The 24,621-nt window shown below is 36.2% G+C and overlaps 1 protein-coding gene across 1 annotated transcript in view; it reads right to left on the bottom strand.

Annotated features, from left to right (window-relative positions):
• NEO1 (neogenin 1) overlaps positions 1-24,621 on the bottom strand; it is a 198,761-nt gene that overhangs the window by 82,101 nt on the left and 92,039 nt on the right. The window contains 2 exon segments of the mRNA XM_049777588.1: positions 18,338-18,458; positions 19,905-20,059. Of these exon segments, the coding sequence (XP_049633545.1) occupies positions 18,338-18,458; positions 19,905-20,059 (276 nt within the window).

Here is a 24,621-nt window from a genome sequence, read left to right as displayed (position 1 = left end):
ACCTATTTTTTAAGGCTCAGAAAAAAGATGAATAACATTAACATGTTTAAAGATTAAGATGGTAAAATTCAAGCAGGTCCGAGTTATTTCCTCAGACTATGTAAAAAGTATTAGTAAGAGGAGGGGATAGCAGTGTGTTTGCCTTGCAAATGGAACCGATCCAGATTCAATCCCTAGGATTTCATATTGAAAAAAAAAAAGAAAAGAAAGAGAGCAAGGGAGGGAGAAAGAATGAGAGGGAAGGTGGTAGAGAGGGATGGAGGGAGGAAGGAACATTGTTTAAGTAACAATAGAGAAACTAATAGCCTGATCTTTATAACCAAGAACTTTATTAACAAATCTACTAGATACTATAACTTCAGATTTGGAAAGGAATGTAACTGAACTCAATCTCTAAAAAGTAAGAGAAAATGATCATCATTCTGGGTTCTACCTAAACAGTATCTCACATTTCCTTTATCATTTGAGGTAGGTACATATTATTATGTGTAATTATGCTCAGGTAGTAATTATCAAGAGTAATTCTGGTAGTAAACAAAGGTTGGTTTGGGGCCCAAACTCAACAATGCTCAGGAGGTTACTCCTGACTGCACTCAGGTACAACTCCTGCGGGGAATTGGGGACAATAAGGGAGACTGGGGATTGAACACAGATCAACTCCAAGGTGCAGGGCAAACACCCTACCTACCTACCATACTATCCCTCTGACCCTCTGGTGTCAAACAGTTTTTTAAAAATATTCATACAGCTAAAATAATAGGAAATACTATAATAATTATGGGGCAGTAGTAGCACTTAAAGTGCTAATACTAAAGAAAATCATTTTAAAGTGAAGGTACAATTATATTACACTCTTATTTCTTGTGATTTCATAAGCATATATTACTGCCAGCTATTTTTATGCTAACATTATAACCTAAGATTAAAAATAACATACTGATCTAGCATTGAGATTATATGACATCAAATTTATAAGCAGCCAGATTGCCAGTAATATCTTTTAGACCCAAATGATAGTCTGCCAAGAATGACATTATTGTATAATTTAGCATCTCAAATATAGTTACCAATTAAAAGATATTCAGACATATTATCTTCCTTATGGTGTTTTAGCACTGCATAATGGATTCTTCATCGCAAAATAATAGCATCAACTTTAAATCCAGACTTACTTTCTGATAATCTCTAAATCCTTATCTCTCTCCAGAAAGGTAATTTGCAGATTTCATTTAACTTATAAACATCAGAGACTGTAATTGGTGTAGCAAGGACAACTTTCTTAATCTAAACAAGATCAGACCCTATGTTTGAGAAATATGTAGTGTAAAACTAAAAATCTTTTCTCCCTTATCTTAATATTTTTGGTATTTCTTTTCTTTTTAAATAATTTCCAACAAAACCATTGGATTATTTTAAATTAAAAAAAAATCCATATTGTCCCCCAAGTCCTGCCAGGAGGGAATCATCACTGTGCACAAAACCAGGAGTAAGTCTTGGATGCTATGGGACTGGGCTCTCTTCCACAAATGGAAAAACACAAGTCTTTTATCTAGTCTGATGTGTTTGAAAAATTAAGCTTTACTATGGACATGCTCACAATATGTTCAGTAAAGAGCAAAAATATCAACATACTATTCAGTAAAGAGACAAAAACATTATTTCATTTCTGCATATAAGATTTGTATGCATGGAACAGAGGGACATATTACAGCAGGTAGGGTACTTGCCTTGTATATGCCTGGCCCTGTTACCCCATTTGGTCCCCAGAGCTCATCAAGAGTGAACCCGAAGTGAAAAGAAAAGATTAAGTCCTGAGCATCATCAGGTGTGGTCCAAAACCCAAAAAATCAAAACATAACAAAAGTTGATATCTGATTGTATAAGAATAAAACACAACAGTGGTGTTTTCTAATACTTCATGTCTCAGATATCACATCATAGAGGTCCTCTCTATCCTATTTAAAAAATTCTCATGATATGGTTAAGAATTCTTCATCAGGCCATTATTATTATTTATTAAGCATAAAGTCTGGGGCCAGAGAGATAGCATGGAGGTAAGGCATTTGCCTTTCATGCAGCAGGTCTGTGGTTCGAATATTGGCATCCCATATGGTCCCCTGAGCCTGCCAGAAGCGATTTCTGAGCATAGAGCCAGGAGTAATCCCTGAGCAATGCAGGGTGTGACCCCAAAAACCCAACCCCCCCCCAAAGCATAAAGGCTACAACTATTTTCATCTGTTTTAATGCTTTTTTAAATTAATATCTTTAAACACCTTAATTACAAACATTTTAATTGCATATAGAGAACAGAGCTCATGCCTGCTTGCTCACTGTCTTATCCCCTCTAGGTTAGGATAATGAATAGAATAGAATTTCATATAGTACATAGAATGTGTTGATGTAGGGGCCGCGGTAAAGATAGCATGGAGATAGGGCATTTGCCTTGCATGCAGAAGAATGGTGGTTTGATTCCTAGCATCCCATATGGTCTTCTGAGCCTGTCAGGAGCGATTTCTGAGCATAGAGCCAGGAGTCACCCCTGAGCGCTGCCAGGTGTGACCCCCCCCAAAAACAAACAAACAAACAAAAAAAAAGTAGCAGTCCATTTCAGATACTTTGTAATTGCACATGAGATTTTCTTGTTTTGAAACTTGGCATTATTGACTATTAAGTGGGTTTTTAATTTCTACTTTAAAAAAATCCTGAAAACGTTTCATGAAGTTAATCATCTGTTTTAATTTTAATTTGCTGCTATCTATGGCACTTCTAGTGAGTTTTGCTATGAGCATACTTTCAAATTACTATTACTCTAAATTTATAGCATAGTTACTACTTATGAAATGCCTTACATTTAAAGCTCCATAATTGGCCCTCAGAGCTATAGTGTATACAGATTATAGTTTACCTGTATACTATAAGCTCAGAGAGCTTAACTACTTCCTCTATCCACAGTTTAGGGCAAGAAGCTAAGATGTCAAATTATTACCACATCTGTTTTGTTATACACATTATGGCAGAAAACATAATTAACTGGTAATATCTTAATTTGTCTAAACACTATAATTCATTATATATACAATGTTTTCTGAAATAAATCTTAATGTGTATATTTCTAAAGCAAATGAATTTGATAAAAAAAAATCAGGAAATAAAAATCACCAAGTTTAGTACCTAACCCAATTAGTCAGAAAGTTAATGCTATATAAGAATCTGTACATGTTACTTTCTTGTTATCTTATAAGATTCTTCATCATTAAGAATTTAATGGTCTTGATTTAACATTATCTTAAAACTATGATTACTGCTATATAAAGCAAAATATAACTGATTAAAATCAACACCAATGTGATAAATCCTAGTGCTCAGATCTAAAATATTCCACTAATGACTAACAATATCCTGCTATCAAGCCAATTTTTAATAATGCCAAGATATTAGTCACTTATTCCAGAACTTTATTATTCAGTATTTACCCCAGACATTATATGGAATTTTTTACAAGTGCTTCTATCATTTGAAAGGGAATTGGTCAATATGTAACCTTATCTACTATGACCATAATATCCTAGAAATCATTTAATGAGTAGGTATGGTTTGAATTTCCTTCACTAAAAACAAGTTCCTGTTACTCCCTTTTCACCAACCCAACTTTCCTTGTTAAAGCTAAAACTGACAATTATGAGGGATGGTATGAACAATGCACAGGGGAACAAAAACATACTTTATTTTGATATTTCAGTTTTATAAGATAATTCTGGAGTCTATTTTTAAATTCAAACTGACAGGAAGGAAGACTAATAAAACTGATGAATAAAATCACATTTTACTTTAATCCTTACAACTCTTAACCTATAATTTATCTGCCATAATTTATATATCAGTGGGTTATTTGTGGGGGTTTTGTTTGTTTTGTTTTTTGGACCATATCTGGTGGTACTCGGGCGTTACTTCTGGCTCTTGCTCAGATATCACTCCTGACAGTTTTGGGGGGCTATATGGAATGCTGGGAGTCAAACCCAGATCTGTCCCGGGTTGGCTGCATGCAAGGCAAACCCCCTCTTGCTGTGCTATCTCTCCAGCCCCTAAAAAAAATAACTATTAGGGAGAATTAACAAACTCAATAAAATCGCAATACTCCCCAAACTATTGTAGTTTCAATGTAGTCCCTATATGGATACTCAAGTCATTTTTCAAAGAAATAAATCGAACACTACTAAAATTTATATGGAACAATAAACAATCCTTCCCCAGTAGCTAAAGCAATCCTTGGAAAAAAGAAGACATGAGATATTACTTTCCTCAACTTCAAACTGTACTACAAAGCTGTAGTAAATAAACAGCATGATACTAAAATAAAGACAGACCCTCAGATCAATGGAATAGATATGAATATCTTGAGGCAAGTGTATGATCAATTAATCTTTGATAAAGAAGCAAGAAATATGAAGTAGAGCAAGGAAAGCCTCTTCAACAAGTGGTGCTGGGAATATGGCCTGTTACATGAATAAACTGAATTCAGATTTCTCTTTAATGCTGTGTACAAGTCAAATCAAAATGGATTAAAGACCTTGATAACATATCTAAATCCGTAAGAAACACAGAGGAAAATGTAGGAAGAACTCTCCATGACATTGAAATTAAAGTCATCTTCACTAGTGACTAAGCAAGTGGAACCAAAGATAAACAAATGGGACTGCATTGAATTGAGACTTCTGAACATCAAAGGAAATGATAACCAGGATACAAAGACTGCCCATGGAATGGGAGAAATTATTTACCTAATATCCATCTGATAAGGGATTTTTTTTAAAGATATATAAGGCACTCGTAGAGATTAACAAGAAATCCTACCACATCTAAAAATGGGGAGGAAAGATGAACTGAAATTTTCTCAAAAAAGAAATATAGATGGCCAAAAGACACATCAAAAAATTCTCCACATCATTCATTAGGTAGGTGCAAGTTAAAACAACAAGATATCATTTTTCATGATAGAGATTAGCACTTATCAAAAAGAAAAAGAACAATCAGTGCTGGCATGGATGCAGAGTGAAAGGTACTCTCCTTTACTGATGGTGGGAATGCCGACTGGTCCAGCCTTTTTGGAAAACAATATATGGACATTCCTCAAAAAACTGGAAACTGGGGCCGGCGAGGTGGTGCTAGAGGTAAGGTGTCTGCCTTGCAAGCGCTAGCCAAGGAAGGGCTGTGGTTCCATCCCCCGGCGTCCCATATGGTCCCCCCAAGCCAGGGGCAATTTCTGAGCGCTTACCCAGGAGTAATCCCTGAGCATCAAACGGGTGTGGCCCGAAAAACCAAAACCAAAAACAAACAAACAAAAAACTGGAAACTGAGCTCCTATATGACTAAGCAATATACTCTGGAGGCCCAAAAGCACAATGCTGTAAAGGCATCTGCACTCCCATTTTCACTGCAGCACTATTTACAATAGTCAGAATCTGATCCCTGGTGTCACGAGACCCCTGAACACTTCCTCTGTACGTAGTCCTTTAAATATCCTCAACTACTGCCAAGGTGGTGCTGGTGGTCTTACTGGGCCTTATTGAATAAAACTTACTAGTAGGTTTGATATTGAACCATATAGACTAGTTGGCAGAATATCATCAGAAGAGCTCCTGGGCCCCCTGTGCACTGCTTGGGAGTCTCCAACTGGTAAGAGAAAGGAAAAAGGGATGTGTGTGGGGGGGGGGTGGGGGATGCTGCTGTCCAATTAGAAGTCAGGCCAACTGTGGGCTGGTCAAAGCAACTGAGCACCAGCCAGGAGGCTGAAGGCTAATTTAGTTTCATTTCAGGTGGGATTCAGAAAATTCCTTCTACAAAAATAAGACTGTGTGCCAAAAATGTCCAAAATATTTCTGATCAAGTCACACATGTAATCCAATTATTACTTTACTCAAAAAATCAGGAAGCTGACTTTTTTCTTTTCATTATTTAGTTAAATAAATTCTTTAACTGAGTCACTGTCAGACAGTTACAAAATTGTTCATGATTGAGTTTCAGTCATACAATGTCCAACACCCTTCACCAGAGCATATTTCCTGCCACTGATGTCTCCAGAAGTTTTCCTCTACACTTTCTCTGCCCTCCCCTCTGCCTAACCTCTATGGCAGACGATTTCCTTCTCTCTCCCTCTCTCCCTTTTTTCCTTTTAGACCCTGTAGATTGCAATATTATTATTGAAGGAGTATCATGCATATCACTTTACCTCTTTTCCGTACCCAGTTCTTGTCCAGTGTGATCATTTACAACTAACATAGAACTGGCTGAATTTGACTAGTGAGATACCATTTGTCAATTAATCTTGTCTATTTTCATTTGAATTATCTTTACGTCAAAGCTTTCTAAACTTTGCCAATGAAATATTGAAATATTAATATTTCAATAATGATTCACTTTTAAAGCAAGAGCTTCATGGTCAAGCATATTTGAGAATGTAAAAAGTACATTTTATTTTACTCTTGGGAATTATTATAAGGCTAATAAATAAGGAAAAAGGGTCTAAAATGGGTGAGTTTCCATCTTTCCTTTTTCACACAGCTCAATTTTCAGTTCTTGTCCTACCAAGCAAAAGAAATCAGTAATATCTATTAAATCTACTCTAATTACCTGCAACAGAGTGCAAGTTTCTGGTGAAGAAAACTGTCAGTAACAAATTTTTTTCAGCGTTTTTTATAGACAATCCTCAAAAGGATGAGTTTGGAGTCTTTTTTTTTTTTTTTTTTTTGGTTTTTGGGTCATACCCGGCAGTGCTCAGGTGTTACTTCTGGCTCCATGCTCAGAAATCGCTCCTGGCAGACTCGGAGAACCAAATGAGATGCCGGGATTTGAACCAATGACCTTCTGCATGAAAGGCAAACACCTTACCTCCATGCTATCTCTCCAGCCCCAAGTTTGGAGTCTTTTCTGGTAGGTTAAAATAAGAAAAAACCTTACTGATTATAGAAATAATTTATGAGTATTTTATAAAACAGAAATTAATGCTACCTAAAGATTACCATTATTTATATTTTGGCTTGGAGATTTCTAAACATATGTGTACAAAATAAAAATTTTTTGGAGCTACACTGGATGGTGCTCAGGGCTTATTCCTGGCTCTGTGTGTAGGTAGGGATCACTCCTCGCAGGGCTCAGGGGACAATATGGGGTTTCAGGAAATCAAAACCAGGTCAGCAGAATGCAAGAAAAGTGTCCTACCCACTGTATCTATCTATCTCTGGCCCTTGCACACCATTTTAAAAGTTAAGTTCAGATTACTTGGTACAGATAGTTTTGATATTTTGTTTTCTAGTTGTGATTATATCCCTGGATTTTCCTGATATTGTTAAAACGATTCAAAGTCATACTCGTTAATAGCCACATACATTTCTTCCAAGAGGTATGGCAATAGTTATTTTAACTACTTCTATTTTGGGATATTTAATCACTCCCTATTCTTTGCCACTATCTCCTCTTTTTTAAATTATGAATAATGTTAATAGTCATTCCCCAAGTCTTTGATTATTTTTAAAAAAATCCTAACAGAGTAATTAGTAGATTGTATCATTAATTTTTAAGATATAATTGTCAAAATGGTTTTAGTAAATGATGTTAACAATTTACAGATTTTTTCAAGACTATAATATTATAGCCAGACATTATATATATATATATTTTTTTTTTTTTGGTATTTTGGGCTACACCCGACGTTGCTCAGGGGTTACTCCTGGCTGTCTGCTCAGAAATAGCTCCTGGCAGGCACGGGGAGACCATATGGGACACCGGGATTCGAACCAACCACCTTTGTTCCTGGATCGGCTGCTTGCAAGGCAAACGCCGCTGTGCTATCTCTCCGGGCCCCAGACATTATATTTTTAATATGCATTAAAAAGCTGAAAATATTAGTTGATAGGTAAAAATGACACCTTATTGATGTTATATCTTTGCTAACAAGAAACACCTATCATATTTATAAACCATCTTTATGTTTGATCAACTGTGAATTCTACAACACTTAAGTTATTTTACCACTTAATGTCGACTTCCTTTTATATTCAAAATGCTGAAGTTCTGTAATTCTAGTGATAACTGTTCCTACTTGTTTCTCTTTCTTAAAGTATGTCCCATATCTAGACTATTTAGATTCTTACTCCCTAACATACCAATGTTCTCATCTGTATTTTTTACTTAAAAATACTTTTTTATATTAATAAAATAGACAGACCTATCCTATTTCAATCTTTTTTAAATTTCTTTTAATTTTGGGGGCTCCACACAGGGTTGGCAGCATGCAAGGCAAGCACCCTACCCATTGTGCTATTGTTCCACCCCCTCCTATTTCAACCTTTTGCTTTCTGATTACACTGAATGGTGATCAGGGGTTACCCACAGCTCACTGTTCCTGGGCTGGGTTCAAACTTGGGGTTCCAGTATTAAATGTATGAGCTTCAGCCTGTTGACCTTCCCTTAGCCCATTACCTTTCAATCTTTTTATAGTTTCAATTTAAACTTTCTTCAGACTAGATTTTGCTATTTTAAAGTAAGTATACAATTTCTTTCTGAATCACCTACTGACTGCTGATATATCATGTAAAGAACAGTCCTTTCAATTCTCACTTTTTCCTCTATCAGACATTCAGAAACTGTAAAGTGCTATTCTGCAATATAAGCTTCTTTCTCTAGATTCTTAGGCTATCATATATTTTAAATTATATGCCAAAAATGGTGATTCAAGATTTTAGGGCTTTTTTGTTTTGTTTGTTTGTTTGTTTTTGGGCCATACCTGGCAGCACTCAGAGGTCACTCCTTGCTCTGCACTCAGAAATCACCATGGCAGGCTCAGGGGACCACATGGGATGCTGGGAATCAAACCCGGTCTGTCCTGGGTCAACAGCATGCAAGGCAAACACCCTACTGCTGTGCTATCACACCAGCCTCTATATTGTAAAATCAGGAGTTTTACTGTAAGTCAATGAAATAAGTAGGCTTGCTAAGAAGGAAAAAACAGTAAGGAAATTCTTGTTATTTAAATTCACTTTTTTATTCAGAAGATTTTTGTTTGTTTGTTTTGGTTTTTCAGCCACAACCAATGACACTGAGGGGTTACTCCTGGCTATGTGCTCAGAAATCACTCCTGGCTTGGGGGACCATATGGGATGCCAGGGGATCAAACCTCGGTCCATCCTAGGCTAGTGCTTGCAAGGCAGATACCTTACCGCCTGCACCACCGCTCCAGCCCCTATTCAGAAGAGATTTTAAGAGGACAGAAAAAAAAGGGTGAGAGAAAGGGAGCCTTCCATAGTTCAGGAGGTACTAATCTTAAACTTACTTCCTTACTTGCTTGAAAAGAAAACACTTTAAAAATGTTGTTTTGTTTTTGGGCCACACCCGGTAGCACTTGGGGGTTAACCGCTGGCTATGTACTCAGAAATCGCTCCTGGCTTGGGGGACCATATGGGACGCCAGGAGATCAAACTAGGGTCTGTCCTGAGTCAGCTGTGTGCAAGGCAAAGGCCCTACTGCTGAGCCATCACCCCAGCCCTTGCTATTTTTAAAATAAAAATAAGACATTAAATTTCAGTCTACAGAAAATAATAGTAGTTTAAAGCAGAAACAAGAATGAGCTTCTGATCATTAGAAAGAAAATATATTAAAACATTGTTATCAAAAGACTTCAGAGGCTATTTAGAACTAAGGTGGATAACAAGGCATTTTTTCTCTTAAGACAGAGAAAGAGGTAGATAATATGAACTCTTTGTAACCCTGTAACTGAAAAGATATAAAAGAGCTTTGATTTTCAACAATAGGGACAGAGTATCCTTTATAGATAAGAAAATAAAACTATACCTAACTATCTTCATTAATAGCAAAACAAGAATTTGGATAAATATTAATTATCTAAGAAAAAACCCACTTTCTTGCTTTACTCTTTCTTAACCTCTGGCAGATTTCAAATTCCCTTTTCTAAAATTCTTTGTCTTATTTTTTGGCTATTACCCATATTAAACACACTGAAACTGGTATTTTGCCTCCAAAACAAAATCAGCCCTATTGCCTTCCTTGTCACATTTACTAGCAATAATTTGTTTATAATATTCCTTCAAACATTCTTGAAGTCAACAGAGTATGTGGCCATGCCTAGTCTTTTATTTCCTATATTGTTAATTTATACTTCTGTGTTTCCTTTAATCAGTCTAGTTAAACATACCCTAATCAATATTTTAAAGAAACAGCTCTTGATTTCATTTTTGTTTTCAATTCATATATTTGTTATAATTTGCATTTTCTGAATGCTTCCTATTTAATTTCCTTTTACTGGAGTTTTCAAGAGCTTCCCTCAAGATACTACTTTAGCTGTCAAAGTAGCTGACGAATTTAAATTGTGAAAATTTTGATGAGTTACATCTTCAGTTCATAATAGTTTCTAATTTCCTGTGATTTGTTCCTTTACAAATCATTTTGTAGGGTGTTTAATTTCAAAATATTTGAGGACTTTCTAGGCATGTTACTGAATTCTGATTTAATGACACTGAGATTTAAAAAAATGCTGCAGGATATAGCCTGGGAGGCCCCAGAAACAAAGGACCTGGTGGCAACATATCACCAGCCCATGGGGTGGTGGTACTGATGGGAGTAGTCACAGGCCCAGGAATGCTACTGGAAAGGTCTCCTAATACTTTGGATAACTTAGATCCTCTTACATGTATTGAGACCTGTTCTGCAGTCCAGAATCCTTTACCTTAATGTGACTTACTGTTATGGATTTAAATATACCACCTAGTAACTGTGTTTCTTTATCCCATTTAGTTTTTGCTCCTATTTTGAGATGACTAGAATTGTATTTTCACTATTCACTTAATCTAAACTCTATTTTAAGTGGCTTTTATATTCTTAATATGTAGTCTTTAATTTATCATGGTCTATCAACTTGTTATGTGACATGGAAATCTTACAAAAGATTTCAATTCTACAATAATTTTTCTGCCAGGCATTTTATTTTTATTTTTTGGTTTTCAGGCCACACCGAGCTATGCTCAAGGCTTAGTCACGGCTCTGTGCTTAAGGATCACTCCTGCAGGGCTCAGGGGACCATATGTGTTGCCAGGTAGAGAACCCGGATTGCTCATGTCAGCTGCATTCAAGGCAAAGTCCCTACCTACTGTACTATCACTCTGCTCTGGCTCCACTGTCACACATTTTAATTTATTATGTTATGAACTAATTTTTTTTCTACTAGAGGTTAGCAAGCTGGACCCTTGCTGTTTTGTAAATAAAGACTTACAGAACCAGCCAAGGTTGTTTGATTGGTATGGCCAATTTCATACTATAGAGGCACAGTGTTCGATTCACAGTCTAAATAAACATTTAAAGTTTGCAGATCCATTGAAATGGTCACAGATCTTTTATAAAATGATTATAAGTAAAATAAAGTGTTTTATTTTCTTTTAAAGAAGAAAGACTATGCCTGATTTATTTCTTTGGGAAGTTCCTCGAATTTGTCACAAAGCAAACTGCTGCCTCTTAGCAATCTCTCCTGTAACATTCTTTGTAACAGGACTGCTGACAAGGCATTATTTCAGTTTGGGCTCTGAAAGTCTTTGTTTCACTCTCCCTTTTGAAAGGTAAGTTTTGCAGGGTATATAATTTAGGTTGACATTTTCTTTCAGAACTTCACAAGTGTTTTTCAATTGTCTTCCAGCTAGTACTATTTTTAATAGTTATCTTATCTGCTATAGTTTCCTTATTTTTTATTCCTTTATGGGTATGTCTTTGTATCTACTATAACTGCCTTCAATATTTTCTCATTATGCTTGGTCTTCAGTACTTGACTTTATTTTACTTTGCTGCCAGTTATTATTCATTATTTGTTGTTTTTAATCTAATTGGGGCTTTCGAGGTTGGATCTAGAGTGCAAACTCATTCATTAGAAAAAATTAAAATCTTGTATCTATAGAAATATTTGCTTTGTTCTATTCTTGTTCCCTTTACTCTCTAAGATTCCAACTCACTATTTTTGGTTGTTGTTTTTCAGGCCACACCCAGCAGTGCTCACTCCTGGCAGGCTTGGGGGATGCTAGGGATCAAATCTGATCAACCATGGGCAAAGCAAATGCCCTATCCACTATGGTATTACTCCGGCACCCAACTCACTTACTTTACACCATCTGCTATATCCTATTTAAAATGCTCCTAAGGCCCTTGAGCACTGACAAGAGTGATCCCTGAGTGGAGAGACAGGAGTAAGCCCAGAGCATTGCCAGGTGTGGCAAACCCTTCCCTCCAAGAGGCTATTAGATCCTCCCTCTATTTTTTAAGGTTTAAATAATTTATATTATTTTGACAACTGAATATAGTGATCAGTTTGAACGGACGTTTCATATCTGATACCATGTTTTTAGTATGTTTTATAGTTTCCTTCCTATGGTAGTGAAGCCTTTCATCTTCTGAATACAATCAAACCATCTTCAATGGCTTTTATCTCTTCCTCACTGTCAAATTTCCGCATCTGTTCAAGCATATTATGAATCTTTTCCAATAAATCCTTTACACCCTATACTACTAACAATTTGAATTACATATTTGATAGTTTTAATACCTGTGTCTCTTACTCCCTCCCCCCAAAAAGCATAAAAAATATGGTGTGAGTAGAAGCAAAGCAGAAGAGGAGATGGATAAAGGGGTCAAGGTGCTCATTTTGATGCGACAGCACCAAAATTTTGAAGGTGACACTGGTGTGGTGAGTCATGGAATTATGCAAGTGAAACCACATAGTATTATAAACCAATGGTAAGTAAATTTGTCTTTTAAAAAGGAAAAATATGGATTTATTAAAAATTTTTGGAGGGGGGGGCATGGGCATACCTGGTGGCACTCAGGTGTTACTCCTGGCTCTGCACTCTGAAATCACTCCTGGCAGGCTCGGGGACCACTTGGGATGCCGGGTCCATCCCGGGTGGCAGTGTGCAAGGCAAACAATGCTATGCTATCTCTCTGGCCCCAGATTTCTTAAATATTGTTCTGCTGTTTGTCTCTTGATGATGGGCAAATTTCCTCCTTGCTTTTTTGTTGTTTTTTAGTGTTCTTGTACCAGTGAATGCTGAACACGGTGTTGGGAACAGCAAACTGGGATCAGTAACTATTTATTCTTGGAAACTGTATTATTTATTCTTTTATTAGGGTAAGGCATTAGTGCAAGAGTAAAGCTGATCTTTCCAAATCTAAATTTCACTGTTATGGAAGATATCTTCAGCACACAATAGTTTTCAAATTCTTTATTGGCTACTATGGGGTTAAGTTTAAAGTGAGCAACACACTTTCTTATCAGCTACCAACCATTTCTACATATGCCTCCACTGTAGTAACACTCTCTGTTCTAACCTTCTCCTGATAGTGAAAGCTTTTGTTTATTAGTTGGTTCTAAGATCATGGTTGGGGCCAGTGAGATTTTTCAATTATTCCAGTCCAACTGCAGCATGAGGCAGGTCTTAAGGCTCTACTTCCTAGGGAAGCCAAATTTCATTTGTATTTATGCCGGTCTTGAGAGTGGTTCCCTAGTCCCTCAGAAGTTAAAGAGCTCTTTTCTGGAGTAGTGTGAAGTCCTTGATCCTGAATTCTTTTTTCTTTCATAAGATTTTTTTTCTCTTGAACTCTCTTCCCAAAGCAACAATGGGTTTCAGCCCTGTGTCTCAGGAACAGAGGAAGGATTTAAAAAATGTTTTTATTTAATTAAAGAATTATAGCTTACAAAAGGACTAATATTTGAGTTTTATGCATTTTATTTATTTATTTTTCTTTTTTGTGGTTTTTGGGTCACACCCAGCAGTGTTCAGGGGTTATTCCTGGCTCCAGGCGCAGAAATTGCTCCTGGCAGGCAGGGGGGACCATATGGGATGCCGGGATTCAAACCGATGACCTCCTGCGTGAAAGGCAAACGCCTTATCTCCATGCTATCTCTCCGGCCGCAGGGATTATTTTATTTGTCTATTTCCCCAGAAATGTAAGATATAAGTTAATGTGACTCTCCACCATTGTTTCGAGCCTTAAGGAAGTCTGTGCAGTGTAAATATGAGGTACTTGGTACTTAATTCCAAGTGCTACAGATTACTTTATTTTTCTCTATACTGAAATGACTTTTCTAATCACTTGCTTTATCCTCTTAATAAGCACACTATGGCGCCTCAGGGAAAATTAAGTGTGAGCTCCAATTCTATCTGGTCCCCAAATATTCCAAAACTAGTCTACATTTAGTCTTTAACAAAATGATTTCAATATTATTTACTTTCATGGTATACCTCTCTTTTTTTGTACACAATGTCAAAAGAGAAACCGTTCCTGTAATCTGGGGAGAATTTAGGTTACCTGCTTATTTAGCATGCTTAGCGTTCTAAGAACTCAAAGAAATGATGCTTTTTCAGATGATTCAGCTTTGGGATGGTGAGGGCACAGAACCTTGCACATACTTTATGTCCTAAATATAAGCAGAAGTCCACTTCCACTTCAAGTCACTTCCCTTTTGTGTCTGTCACCATCAGCACTGTCCCAATCCCCAGATAAAACACAGAATTGAGCTCTGTCTTCCCTACAACAATGCTTAATAATAATTGACTAATCAAGTCAGTATTAGTTAAATCATTAATTATTTTACAGTATTTTAATATCTATTTCTTAATACAGCTATTAATCCAGAAGACTTCCTCCTTCTTCTAATTAAATCCAGCTTCCTCTCTTCTTCTAATTAAATCTGTACTGCCAAATTGCCTTATTCCAGTTTATGATCAAAGTCAATACCAATCTAATCTATTCTGCCTTTTGATACTCCAACTACCTCCTCTTTCCATACTGACCCATCTTAACCCACCACTCTTAACATCTAGAAATCGTATTAGTCAAGTCATCTTACACAACACCTCCGGATCATAGACAGAATTCTTCCCTTCTGGACTGTGTGTTGCTTCATTTTTACTAATAAATAATAAAACTCCTTATGAGGGTTTGAAGCTATCTCAGTGGTGGTATAGGTATCTTCCTTGTGGGCATGAGATCTAGTCTAATTCCCAGTACCACCTACATGCCAAGTGCTATTTCAGTGTCACTCTTATTAGTTATCTCCAGCAACACAAACAAAAGTTTGTGAGCTCTAGCATAACATAAACAAGTTTCTGTAACCCCTGGTGAACAGTGATGGCAGTCAAGTATGCGAACCTTAGTCCCCACCACCATCATAGCAACAAAGGGGATGGGAATTGTTTTAAAAATAAAACTATAAAATGGCACTGCAGGCAATACATCTTTTGCATACCTTATAATACTATCAACTCCAGAGAGGTATAGATAAGATCTTATAAACTACTATGTCTTTTTTAGCTTTTCCATGTAAATATTTATCTTACAAATTAAACAAGAAACAGAAAGTTGCATTAATAATATCAGATAGGCTTACTTTAGAAATTCCGGTAAACCGTGTATTTTTAATGCATACCTAACAAGGTCACTGAAAAAAATTTTTTTTCTTGAAAAATTTTTCTAACATGGGGCCGGAGAGATAGGAAGGAGGTAAGGCGTTTGCCTTTCCTGCAGAAGGAGGATGGTTCAAATCCCGGCATTCCATATGGTCCCCCGTGCCTGCCAAGGGTGATTTCTGAGCATGGAGCCAGGAGTAACCCCTGAGTGCTACCGGGTGTGACCCAAAAACCAAAAAAAAATTTTTTTCTAACATATAAAATTCCTGTTTTTTGAATTGTCTCAAAAAAACATGCACATCGTAATTATTATGTCATTCAAGCCTGAAGAAAGTCTATTAGGGACCTCATAACATAACCAACCCTTTATACTATTAAGAGTTAAATCTAAAAGGGTAACTCCCCCAAATATACTAACATCCCTTTATTTTGTTCACATAAATAAGCCCCTGTTATAAATAATCCCATAAAATTAACTGAAGAAAATTACATCCACTAACAAAAAGAAATAAACTTGTTTACCTTACTAATTCTAATCTGTTAGTGATTTACTTGATAACTATATTTGGGCATTTTGCCAACATGGAAAAGAGCCTTCAACTAAGTGATAAGTAAGGAAAGAGTGACAGAAAAACAGAAAGAAATAGAAAAGCAGGAGCTAGAACAGAGGCAAATCAATCCAAGGCCTCCTGCTCTTCACTATCAATACTGAAGCTGTCTATTTTTCATTCTTATTAACAGTATTTTTCTGAACTTCTTTATATAATTATTGTCTCACACAAAAATCACTTTAAGTTGATATGCTAGTTAAAACTTCTCTATTAAACTGATGAGGATGCCTACTGGATATAGTATTTTACTTAGAAAAGAATTTCCCAGCTTGTGCATTTCTCTAAGAGGCTTGAAAAAGATGACACAAAAACATCGAACCTGGTACCAGGGTCAGGTCTAAGTTTAAGTGTGTGCAGTGAGCTAGAGATACTAAAGAGCACAAGAGGCACCTACTAGGGCGCTTTTCATCAAAATAGCATATAGGGATTTTATGTGTTTTTAAATACACTTTATATAAAAATGTATTTGAAGGGAAGAGGGCTCAAAGAGTGGGAGTGCATGCCTTGGCAGAGGCCTAGGTTCAGTTCCCAGCATGCAATGGATCCCTGAGCAAGGCCAGGGGCATCCCTAAGCACTTGAGCCGGCATAGTTCCTGTGCAGGTGTAACCGGGTCACCAGGTATGAACCCCCCATATGTATGTTAATAGGAAACTGGTGATAAGACATGAAGCGCACATCTTCCTTTTCAATAAAAATATTAAGATCTACCAGGGGTCTCAAATTGCTGCCTGCGAATTGTTGCGGCCCTCCGTACAACATTTTGTGGCCCGCGGCTGGCCTTCAAATATCGCAGTATTCGCGATTATTTGCTTACCGAATAAAAGTCGCATATTTGATTTTGTGGCCACGGGCCACAAAATGTTGTAAGGAGGGCCGCAAAAACTCGCGGGCCGCGAGTTTGAGACCCCTGATTGCCATGAATATGTCCTCTGTAAGCTATAAACTATTCTAAGATAATTGGTTTATAAAACCATAATCTGAATGCATATGTATGTAGTTTTCTTACACAGTAGAATCTGGACTATGTGCCATTTATAAGTTTAATGGCTCATAGCTCCAAGTGCTTTTATGACCTGGTCTGCAAAAATGAAGTTGATCCCTTTGTATCTAACCCTTTGTCATCTAACATGTGTTCAATTTTATGAATAAAGGTGCTGGATGATAATAATACAGAAGAGTTTTTCCTTTATGGTTAATTTTAGAAACTTGCCTTTGCAGAAGATTTTCTACCTGGTGACTTGTAGTGAGCTACATGGATAAGCCTTATTACCAGGAGTAATCCCAATCCCTCTAAACCCTAAGGCAGTTTTAAAGAGTTTTAAAGAGTGCCTTGGGTGAAATGCCACTCTAGGAATAGCTCTCCATCCAGACTAAGGTTTCTGAACAGGTTTCCACAGCAACTTTTCCATCATCCAGAAAACAATGGCCATACCTTCTTCCCTGACAAGGTCTAGATCCTAGCAAGGTTCTGAGGAGGGGGTTTCTTCCTGGACATTCTCTGAGACCTAGCAGTGTAGCTGCCTGTCATATCTATTAGTCTTATATTCACTTGTGTTCTCTACACTTCTTTCCAGAGATTCTTCTGTCTTTCCCAATTCTTCCAATATAATAATTCTTCATATTAAAGCACGCTTAATTCTTGTTTCTTATTCAAATTATGGTAAAGTTTCCTCCTGAACTGACTCAAACTGATATCTGGTGGGTATCTCTTTCTCTAAGTTTTTCAATATTGTCAGAATATTTTATCATAAACATCTTTTGTGTGATCACCAGAAAATGCAAGTTAATTCTGTTTGGGAAAATTGAGGGAAGCATCTATGTTACATAAACATTACTCTTAAGTAAACTTTTATATTTTTAATAGTGCAGAAATAAATGTGAGATGAAAACCATTAAATCTGAAAACATTCTATTGTGTCATAAGAGTGCAGCTATTTTATTTCTGGTTTGTTTTAAATCTTAACCTTCATACCCAATTTCTGGTATGGTACTAGGCAGTAATTTTAGACAACATGAATATGAAGCTAAACACTATTGTAACCATGTTACTTAGCTACAATTTTTTAAAGTACCAATTTCTTTTCAATATTACCCCAAATTTTTTCAGATCACTTTAAACATTATAAATCAAAATAACATCTTTTTTTCCCTTAACTATACCTATAATTATATAACCTAAAGTTCTATCAACAGGTTATTGTGAGGAATCCTGAAATGACAGGTGCTAGCTGCTCAATTTACTTTCATTTTGACATTTCAGCCCATCTTACCATGCTCTAGAATGATCAACTGGGCTCCAGCTTGTGCATTTCCAACATCATTCTCAGCAATGCACTGATAAAATCCTTCATCTGATTTTACCAGACCCAGAACTTGAAGATTATGTTCTTTCTGAGGAAGAAAAGCATAAGTAACATCTTGCAATTCAAATAATGAATACTAGTTTAATATCTCAAAAATACTCTTTATAAGAGAAAAATGTAAATAAAACTGTAGAAGATTTTCTACCTGGTGACTTGTAGTGAGCTGCATGGATAAGCCTTTACTTACTGAGTCTTATGTACCTCTGTGGTGTTTGTTAACCAAATTTTACATGAGCATTTTATTAAGGTACTGAACTTAACAGAAAACACTTTCAAGAACAAAAAACTAGTGATTTCAACGAAGAACGTAATCCTAGTGTTAATATACGCCCACAATGTTTGAAAATTTACGCTTTTTCTGGGGACAGTATTAGGCAAGAAATACCTTGTAGCTAGTGAAATCCATAAATTCTTCAAGGTATTATTTTAAGATTATCTGTAACATCAATAGCTTGAACACATTATACAGTTAAGTTACATGGTATTACTCATAATCAACTTTCCTTAAACTACAAAGTATAATGCCAACTATTGCAATTGACATAATAGTTTACATTTTATAAATTTAAAGAACTATGAAAACTCCATTAAAATAATAATTAAAAAATCTAATTTAACCATAAGTTTCTTTTTAGTTAAGGTTAAATACTTTTGGATTACTTTTGATTACATATGAGATTAAACACTTCAAAAATAGAAAATAGTTGTCTTCTAAAAATATTACCTTATGTGAGAATTCATTACGGAACAGTTGGTCTTTTTAAAAACATTTACTTTGCATTACTTACTTCTACCAATATTAAGTATACATATTGGCATGCAGTTAATCCTTACTACTAAAGTCTAGATAATTCTATAATATGGATATCAAATAATGACAATAATATGAGATAATATTTACCTAGCATTTACTATAAAGAGTAAAAGTGGTTGGCAATTCTTAAATACCTTTAACATTATCCCTTTTAAAAATATTTTTATATGGAGCTCTAGACAATTCAATGCTTATTCTGAAGGTTCCGGACATCATAGTAGAACAGATTTCCATTACTGTATATAGTTATGGAGATAACCAAAACAAACACATGTGTATACACACACACACACGTGCACACACGCACACATACACACACACACACACACACACACACACACACCCCTGGGATAGTCACTGTAGGACTGAACTCAGTTGTCATGTATACCAAGGTAAGGTACTGGAATAGCCTAGAATACAAGTGAGGGGCATTTTCTGTTTGCTCACTTTAAGAAGATAGAATTTCTAGGGGGTGTGCTGAGTAATATTGTTTCTGTAATGGGGACAGTAGGTCAAATAAATTTGGGAAACTCTATACTGTCTAAGAACTTCTTTATCTTCATCCATGGCATATAAACTGTTTTATGCAACTGATTTCTGGTGATTACATATGAAGACATGCAAAGGTTTCGATGTAAGTGTTCTTTGAAAAGTACTTACTACAATCTTAAAGTAATCACTTGGTATGACCATATCTCCATTCTTAACCCACTTCACAGCTGGAGTTGGTTTCCCAGTCACTTCACACTCAAATACAATATCCATAGATTCGTGAGCATACATATTTGTAGGTTGCTTCAGGAATTCAGGTTGGGCTTTAAAAAAAAAAGTTAAAACGTGAGTGAAAGTAAAAAACAGGCAATCATATTTCAAGTACTTAAAAATAATAAATACTTAAATTATTTGAGTCTTTATATATGTTATAAATATGTATGCAAGTATATATTTAAGTATGTCAGGAACACATATTTTTAAGAACTGATGTTCTAGGCCTAATTAACTGAAATATTTCTAAAGAAAAAAAAATCTAAGTTTCCATGTTAGAAGTATTCATTAACTATATATATATATATATATATATATATATATATAAGTTGAAAATATGAATGCTGAAGTTGACATTATAAATAGAAGTTCAAAATATAAATTGTCTGAAAATGGGTACTGAACGTTTTTCCCCTAACATTTATCCCACTCTGGAAGAGCCATAAACAAAACTCAAAGAGCTGAGAAGATTGACAGTCTCTTCCTTTTCATTCAGCCTAATGTGCAATACCCCCATACCTCTACTCCAAGAAAAAAGGAATTCAATCATCACATCAGAAGCCTTAAATAGCTCACTCATACAACACCTTCCTGGAACATAGCTCTCTCAACATGAAAAGGTTTTTAAGGGTGGAGAAAGAGTGACAGGCTATTTGAGGTAAAGTTAGTTTGCATTTGCAAATGTCTGCATTTTCTAGCAGCTCCCTTCCACTTACCTGAAGGCTGTAAATCACTTTCAGATTAAAAATTTGAATTAGGAGGAACAAAGTAGATCAAATTTGTCACTTAGAGCTTTATGCATTACAATTTTGATAAAGGAGGTCTTATTGATCCCTGTTTAGTGTCAAATGACAAAAAAGTCTATGTCAAAAAGCAGTAAAATCAACTTAACTTGGCTCCAGTGGTTTGGTTTTTTAATTTTATTGCCTTTTAAAGAAAAGTAAATTTTATTTTCTCCCAAAATGTAGTTCAGTCTGCTGGGATTTTGACTGTGACTATATTGGATCTGTGGCAATAGACAATCTAATAATATTGTGTCTTTCCATAATCACAGTATCTCTTTCCATTTATATAAATCTTTGGCTTTTTCACTTTGTTTTAAAGTAATAAACACAAAATTTTGTTCATAGTTTGGTTAGCAATATTTTGGTCCTACTGTAAGTAGCATTATATTTTTTCTAGTTTCTAATTGCTTACTGCTAGTACATAGAAGTGTAATTTCCTGGGGCTAGTGCAATAGCACAGCTGGTGGTGTGCTTGTCTTGCATGTGGCCAAATTGGGTTCAATGTCCAGCAATCCTATAAGGTCCCTGGAGCCTGCCAGGATTAATTCCTGAGTACATAGCCAGGAGAACCCTGAGAACAGCCGGGTGTGTCCCTCCACAAAAAAAGAAGTAATTTATTTAGGTGTGTCAATCTTTTATTATCAAACTATGATCATAGTAAATTCATTTAGTGCATATTTATATATACTATATACGTAGATATTCATACCATTGACTTAGACATGTCTGTGATAAAAAAGATTTACTTCTTTAATTCACTTTTCTTGTATTTTTCATTTTTTGCTCACTGGCTAGAGTGGGCAGGCACTATTGAGAATTCAGACTATCTATGTAATTTAGGCAAAGAAAAGTAGCATGAACAGCAAGCAGGACACCACATAATCAGTAGAAGGTAAAGAAGAAATGTAATCTTCAGAAGTAACATATATTCACACTAATGGAAGACACACCTACCTCAATATGTATGTACAATCAGAGAAATCTATTAAATTTGACTATCCTTTCAAACAATGGCTAGATAATGTGTTTTTATTCTGGAGTGATGATACAGCAGGTAGAGTGCTTACCCTGCACACGGGAGACACGAGTTGGATCTCCTGCACCCCATATGGTCCCCTGAGCCCACTAGGAATTACCTCTAAATTCAGTTAGGACTATGCCCTGAGCACTGCCAATGTGGCCAAAAACCAAAACAATGAAAAGACAGATGCTTCACAAGACTGATCAGATAATACTGGAAAACATAGCAAATTTTCTTTTTAAAAGTTCACTAAGGAAGGAGGGGGGATTCCACTAAGGGGCTGAAATACAGGGTTTAAGCTTCATGCTTGCTTGCCTTGCATGCAGCTAACCTGCAGTTTGATTCCTAGTTCCATATGATTCCTGAGCACTGCCAGGAATAATTCATGAACATGGAGTCAGGAGTAAGTCCTGCAAAATGCCAGATATGACCTAACCTCCCCCAAATTGTTTAGAAATTTAAAAATCCATTAATATAATTTTAGCATGCATATTAGTAAACAGACTTCCAAAGATTATTAGAAAAAAACCACAACATTCAATTTGTCATTTTTCCTTTAATTAATAAAATAATGCCTATAAAATGTTCTCTGGAATTTAACTTCTCTATAGATAGTATTCACACCAATTAAACACAATGTAAGAGCAGATGTTTGTGGTTGGAAAATTAAATTGATAACCAGAGAGCAAATGAGTCAATTAACATAAGAAAATAAGCTGTTGTAATAGAAGATTATACATTTCGTTACCAAGAGATAATTAAGCTTCAAATTCTCTTTGACAGCTTCCTATGCCTTCTAATGTCATCATCATTACAAGAATAATTTTAATTGCTAAATACACAAGCAGAATTTAGTACTAAAACATATTATACTTGCAAAATTCTTTTACTAGAAACATCACTTAATTCCATCACTGTTATATAATGCTGGAAATTACCACTTAATTCAAACATAAAATAATACAGGGCCAACACCAATGCTTCAAGGTTACTTTATTATGCTGTTATCTGGAAGATAACCATTTCATTTACATTAACTCAGAATTGTTGAGATTTCTATTGTTTCTCTGTAATGGTTTAAGCATTGAAATTCTTATAAAGCTCTTTAAGTAGAGAACTAGAACAATTTAATCTCTTTTATGTTAAACTGCACACTTGCAGTTCTTAAACTTCAATAATTTACAAAATTACAAGTAAAGCCTTTTAAAATATAAGCAACAAGCCATTTCACAGCCTGAAACCATTTCGGGGATGTTATCTGGTTGTCTAATCACAAGTCCTCTGATAAGTAATGGCCCTAGAGATAATACAGTAGGTAAAATGCTTGTCATGTCAATGTGGGTGAGATCCCTAGCACTAAATACAGTCCTCCAAGCCCCACCAGGAGTGATCCCTGCTCACTGAATTAGGAGTTAGCCATGGGTACTGCTCAATGTGACCCAAGAACCAAAACTAAAAACAAAGGAAAATCCAAAAGATAACAACAAAAACCTAATAAAGCAAAAAAACTACAGTAGAAACTATCATTTCTTTTTTTTTTCTTTTTTTTTTTTTTGGTTTTTGGGCCATACCCATTTGACGCTCAGGGGTTACTCCTGGCTATGAGCTCAGAAATCGCTCCTGGCTTGGGAAGGACCATATGGGATGCCGGGGGATCGAACCACGGTCCGTCCTACAGTAGCACTTGCAAGGCAGACACCTTACCTCTAGCGCCACCTTCCCGGCCCCAGAAACTATCATTTCTTGAGGAAGATTTTCCTTTCAATGAAAGTAAACACATTTATCTTAATCTCCAAAAACAATGGGAGAAATCATATCTTTGAAATAGCACAGCAGCCGATCCAGGACCAAAGGTGGTTGGTTCGAATCCCGGTGTCCCATATGGTCCCCCGTGCCTGCCAGGAGCTATTTCTGAGCAGACAGCCAGGAGGAACCCCTGAGCAATGCCGGGTGTGACCCAAAAACCAAAAAAAAAAAACAACAAAACAAAACAAAAAAAGATCCTAAAATGACATTACTTTTTTTTTTTTTATTTTGGGCCACACCTGGTGATGCTCAGGGATTACTCCTGGCTATGCCCTCAGAAATTGCTCCTGGCTTGGAGGACCATATGGGGGGTTGGGGATTGAACCTAGGTCCCTTCTGGATCAGCCACATGCAAGGCAAATGCCCTACTGCTGTGCCATTACTCCAGCCCCTAAAATGACATTTGTTTACTTCCATTCCCACAACTGCAGTCTCACAACTTTCCCTTAACTCAGTGGTTCTCAAATAGTGGGGCGCGCCCCCCAACGGGGAAGCGAGGCTCCATAAAGGGGGGCATGTATGCCCTCAGCATACACTGTCATAACAAGCTAAGCCCCGTGTTTATGTCACTGTATGTCTCTGAAACTGAGAGTTGCTATGTCCTGCTTCAAACCCCGCTTTGAAAAGCTACTCATTGCAAAACATGCTCATTGTAGCCACTAATCCAGACAGACATCACCTCTGATTAAAAAAATCAGCTCAAATTATTTTATATATTTTTGTTTTGCAGGTTAAAGTTTTTTAAATAAAGATACTATTTACAGTCACGGGGGTGGGGGGGGCGAAAAATGTTTTCTTCTTCCTAGGGGGGCATGACAGAAAATAATTGAGAAGCACTGCCTTAACATAACCAACCCCTCTTTATAGCTCAAAAGGAATCTAGGTGTCAGATCTTATAAAAAAACATTTCCTTAGAGAAAATGATCCACAAGCGCTTGCTTCTCTCCCCATTCTTAGGTCATCACTATCCTATCTATATGCCATTGAAACCCCAGGAACT

The sequence above is a fragment of the Suncus etruscus genome, chromosome 1 (genome assembly GCF_024139225.1).
Source record: "Suncus etruscus isolate mSunEtr1 chromosome 1, mSunEtr1.pri.cur, whole genome shotgun sequence".
Classification (NCBI taxonomy): domain Eukaryota; kingdom Metazoa; phylum Chordata; class Mammalia; order Eulipotyphla; family Soricidae; genus Suncus; species Suncus etruscus.
This window is presented reverse-complemented; position numbering and strand designations above follow the sequence as displayed.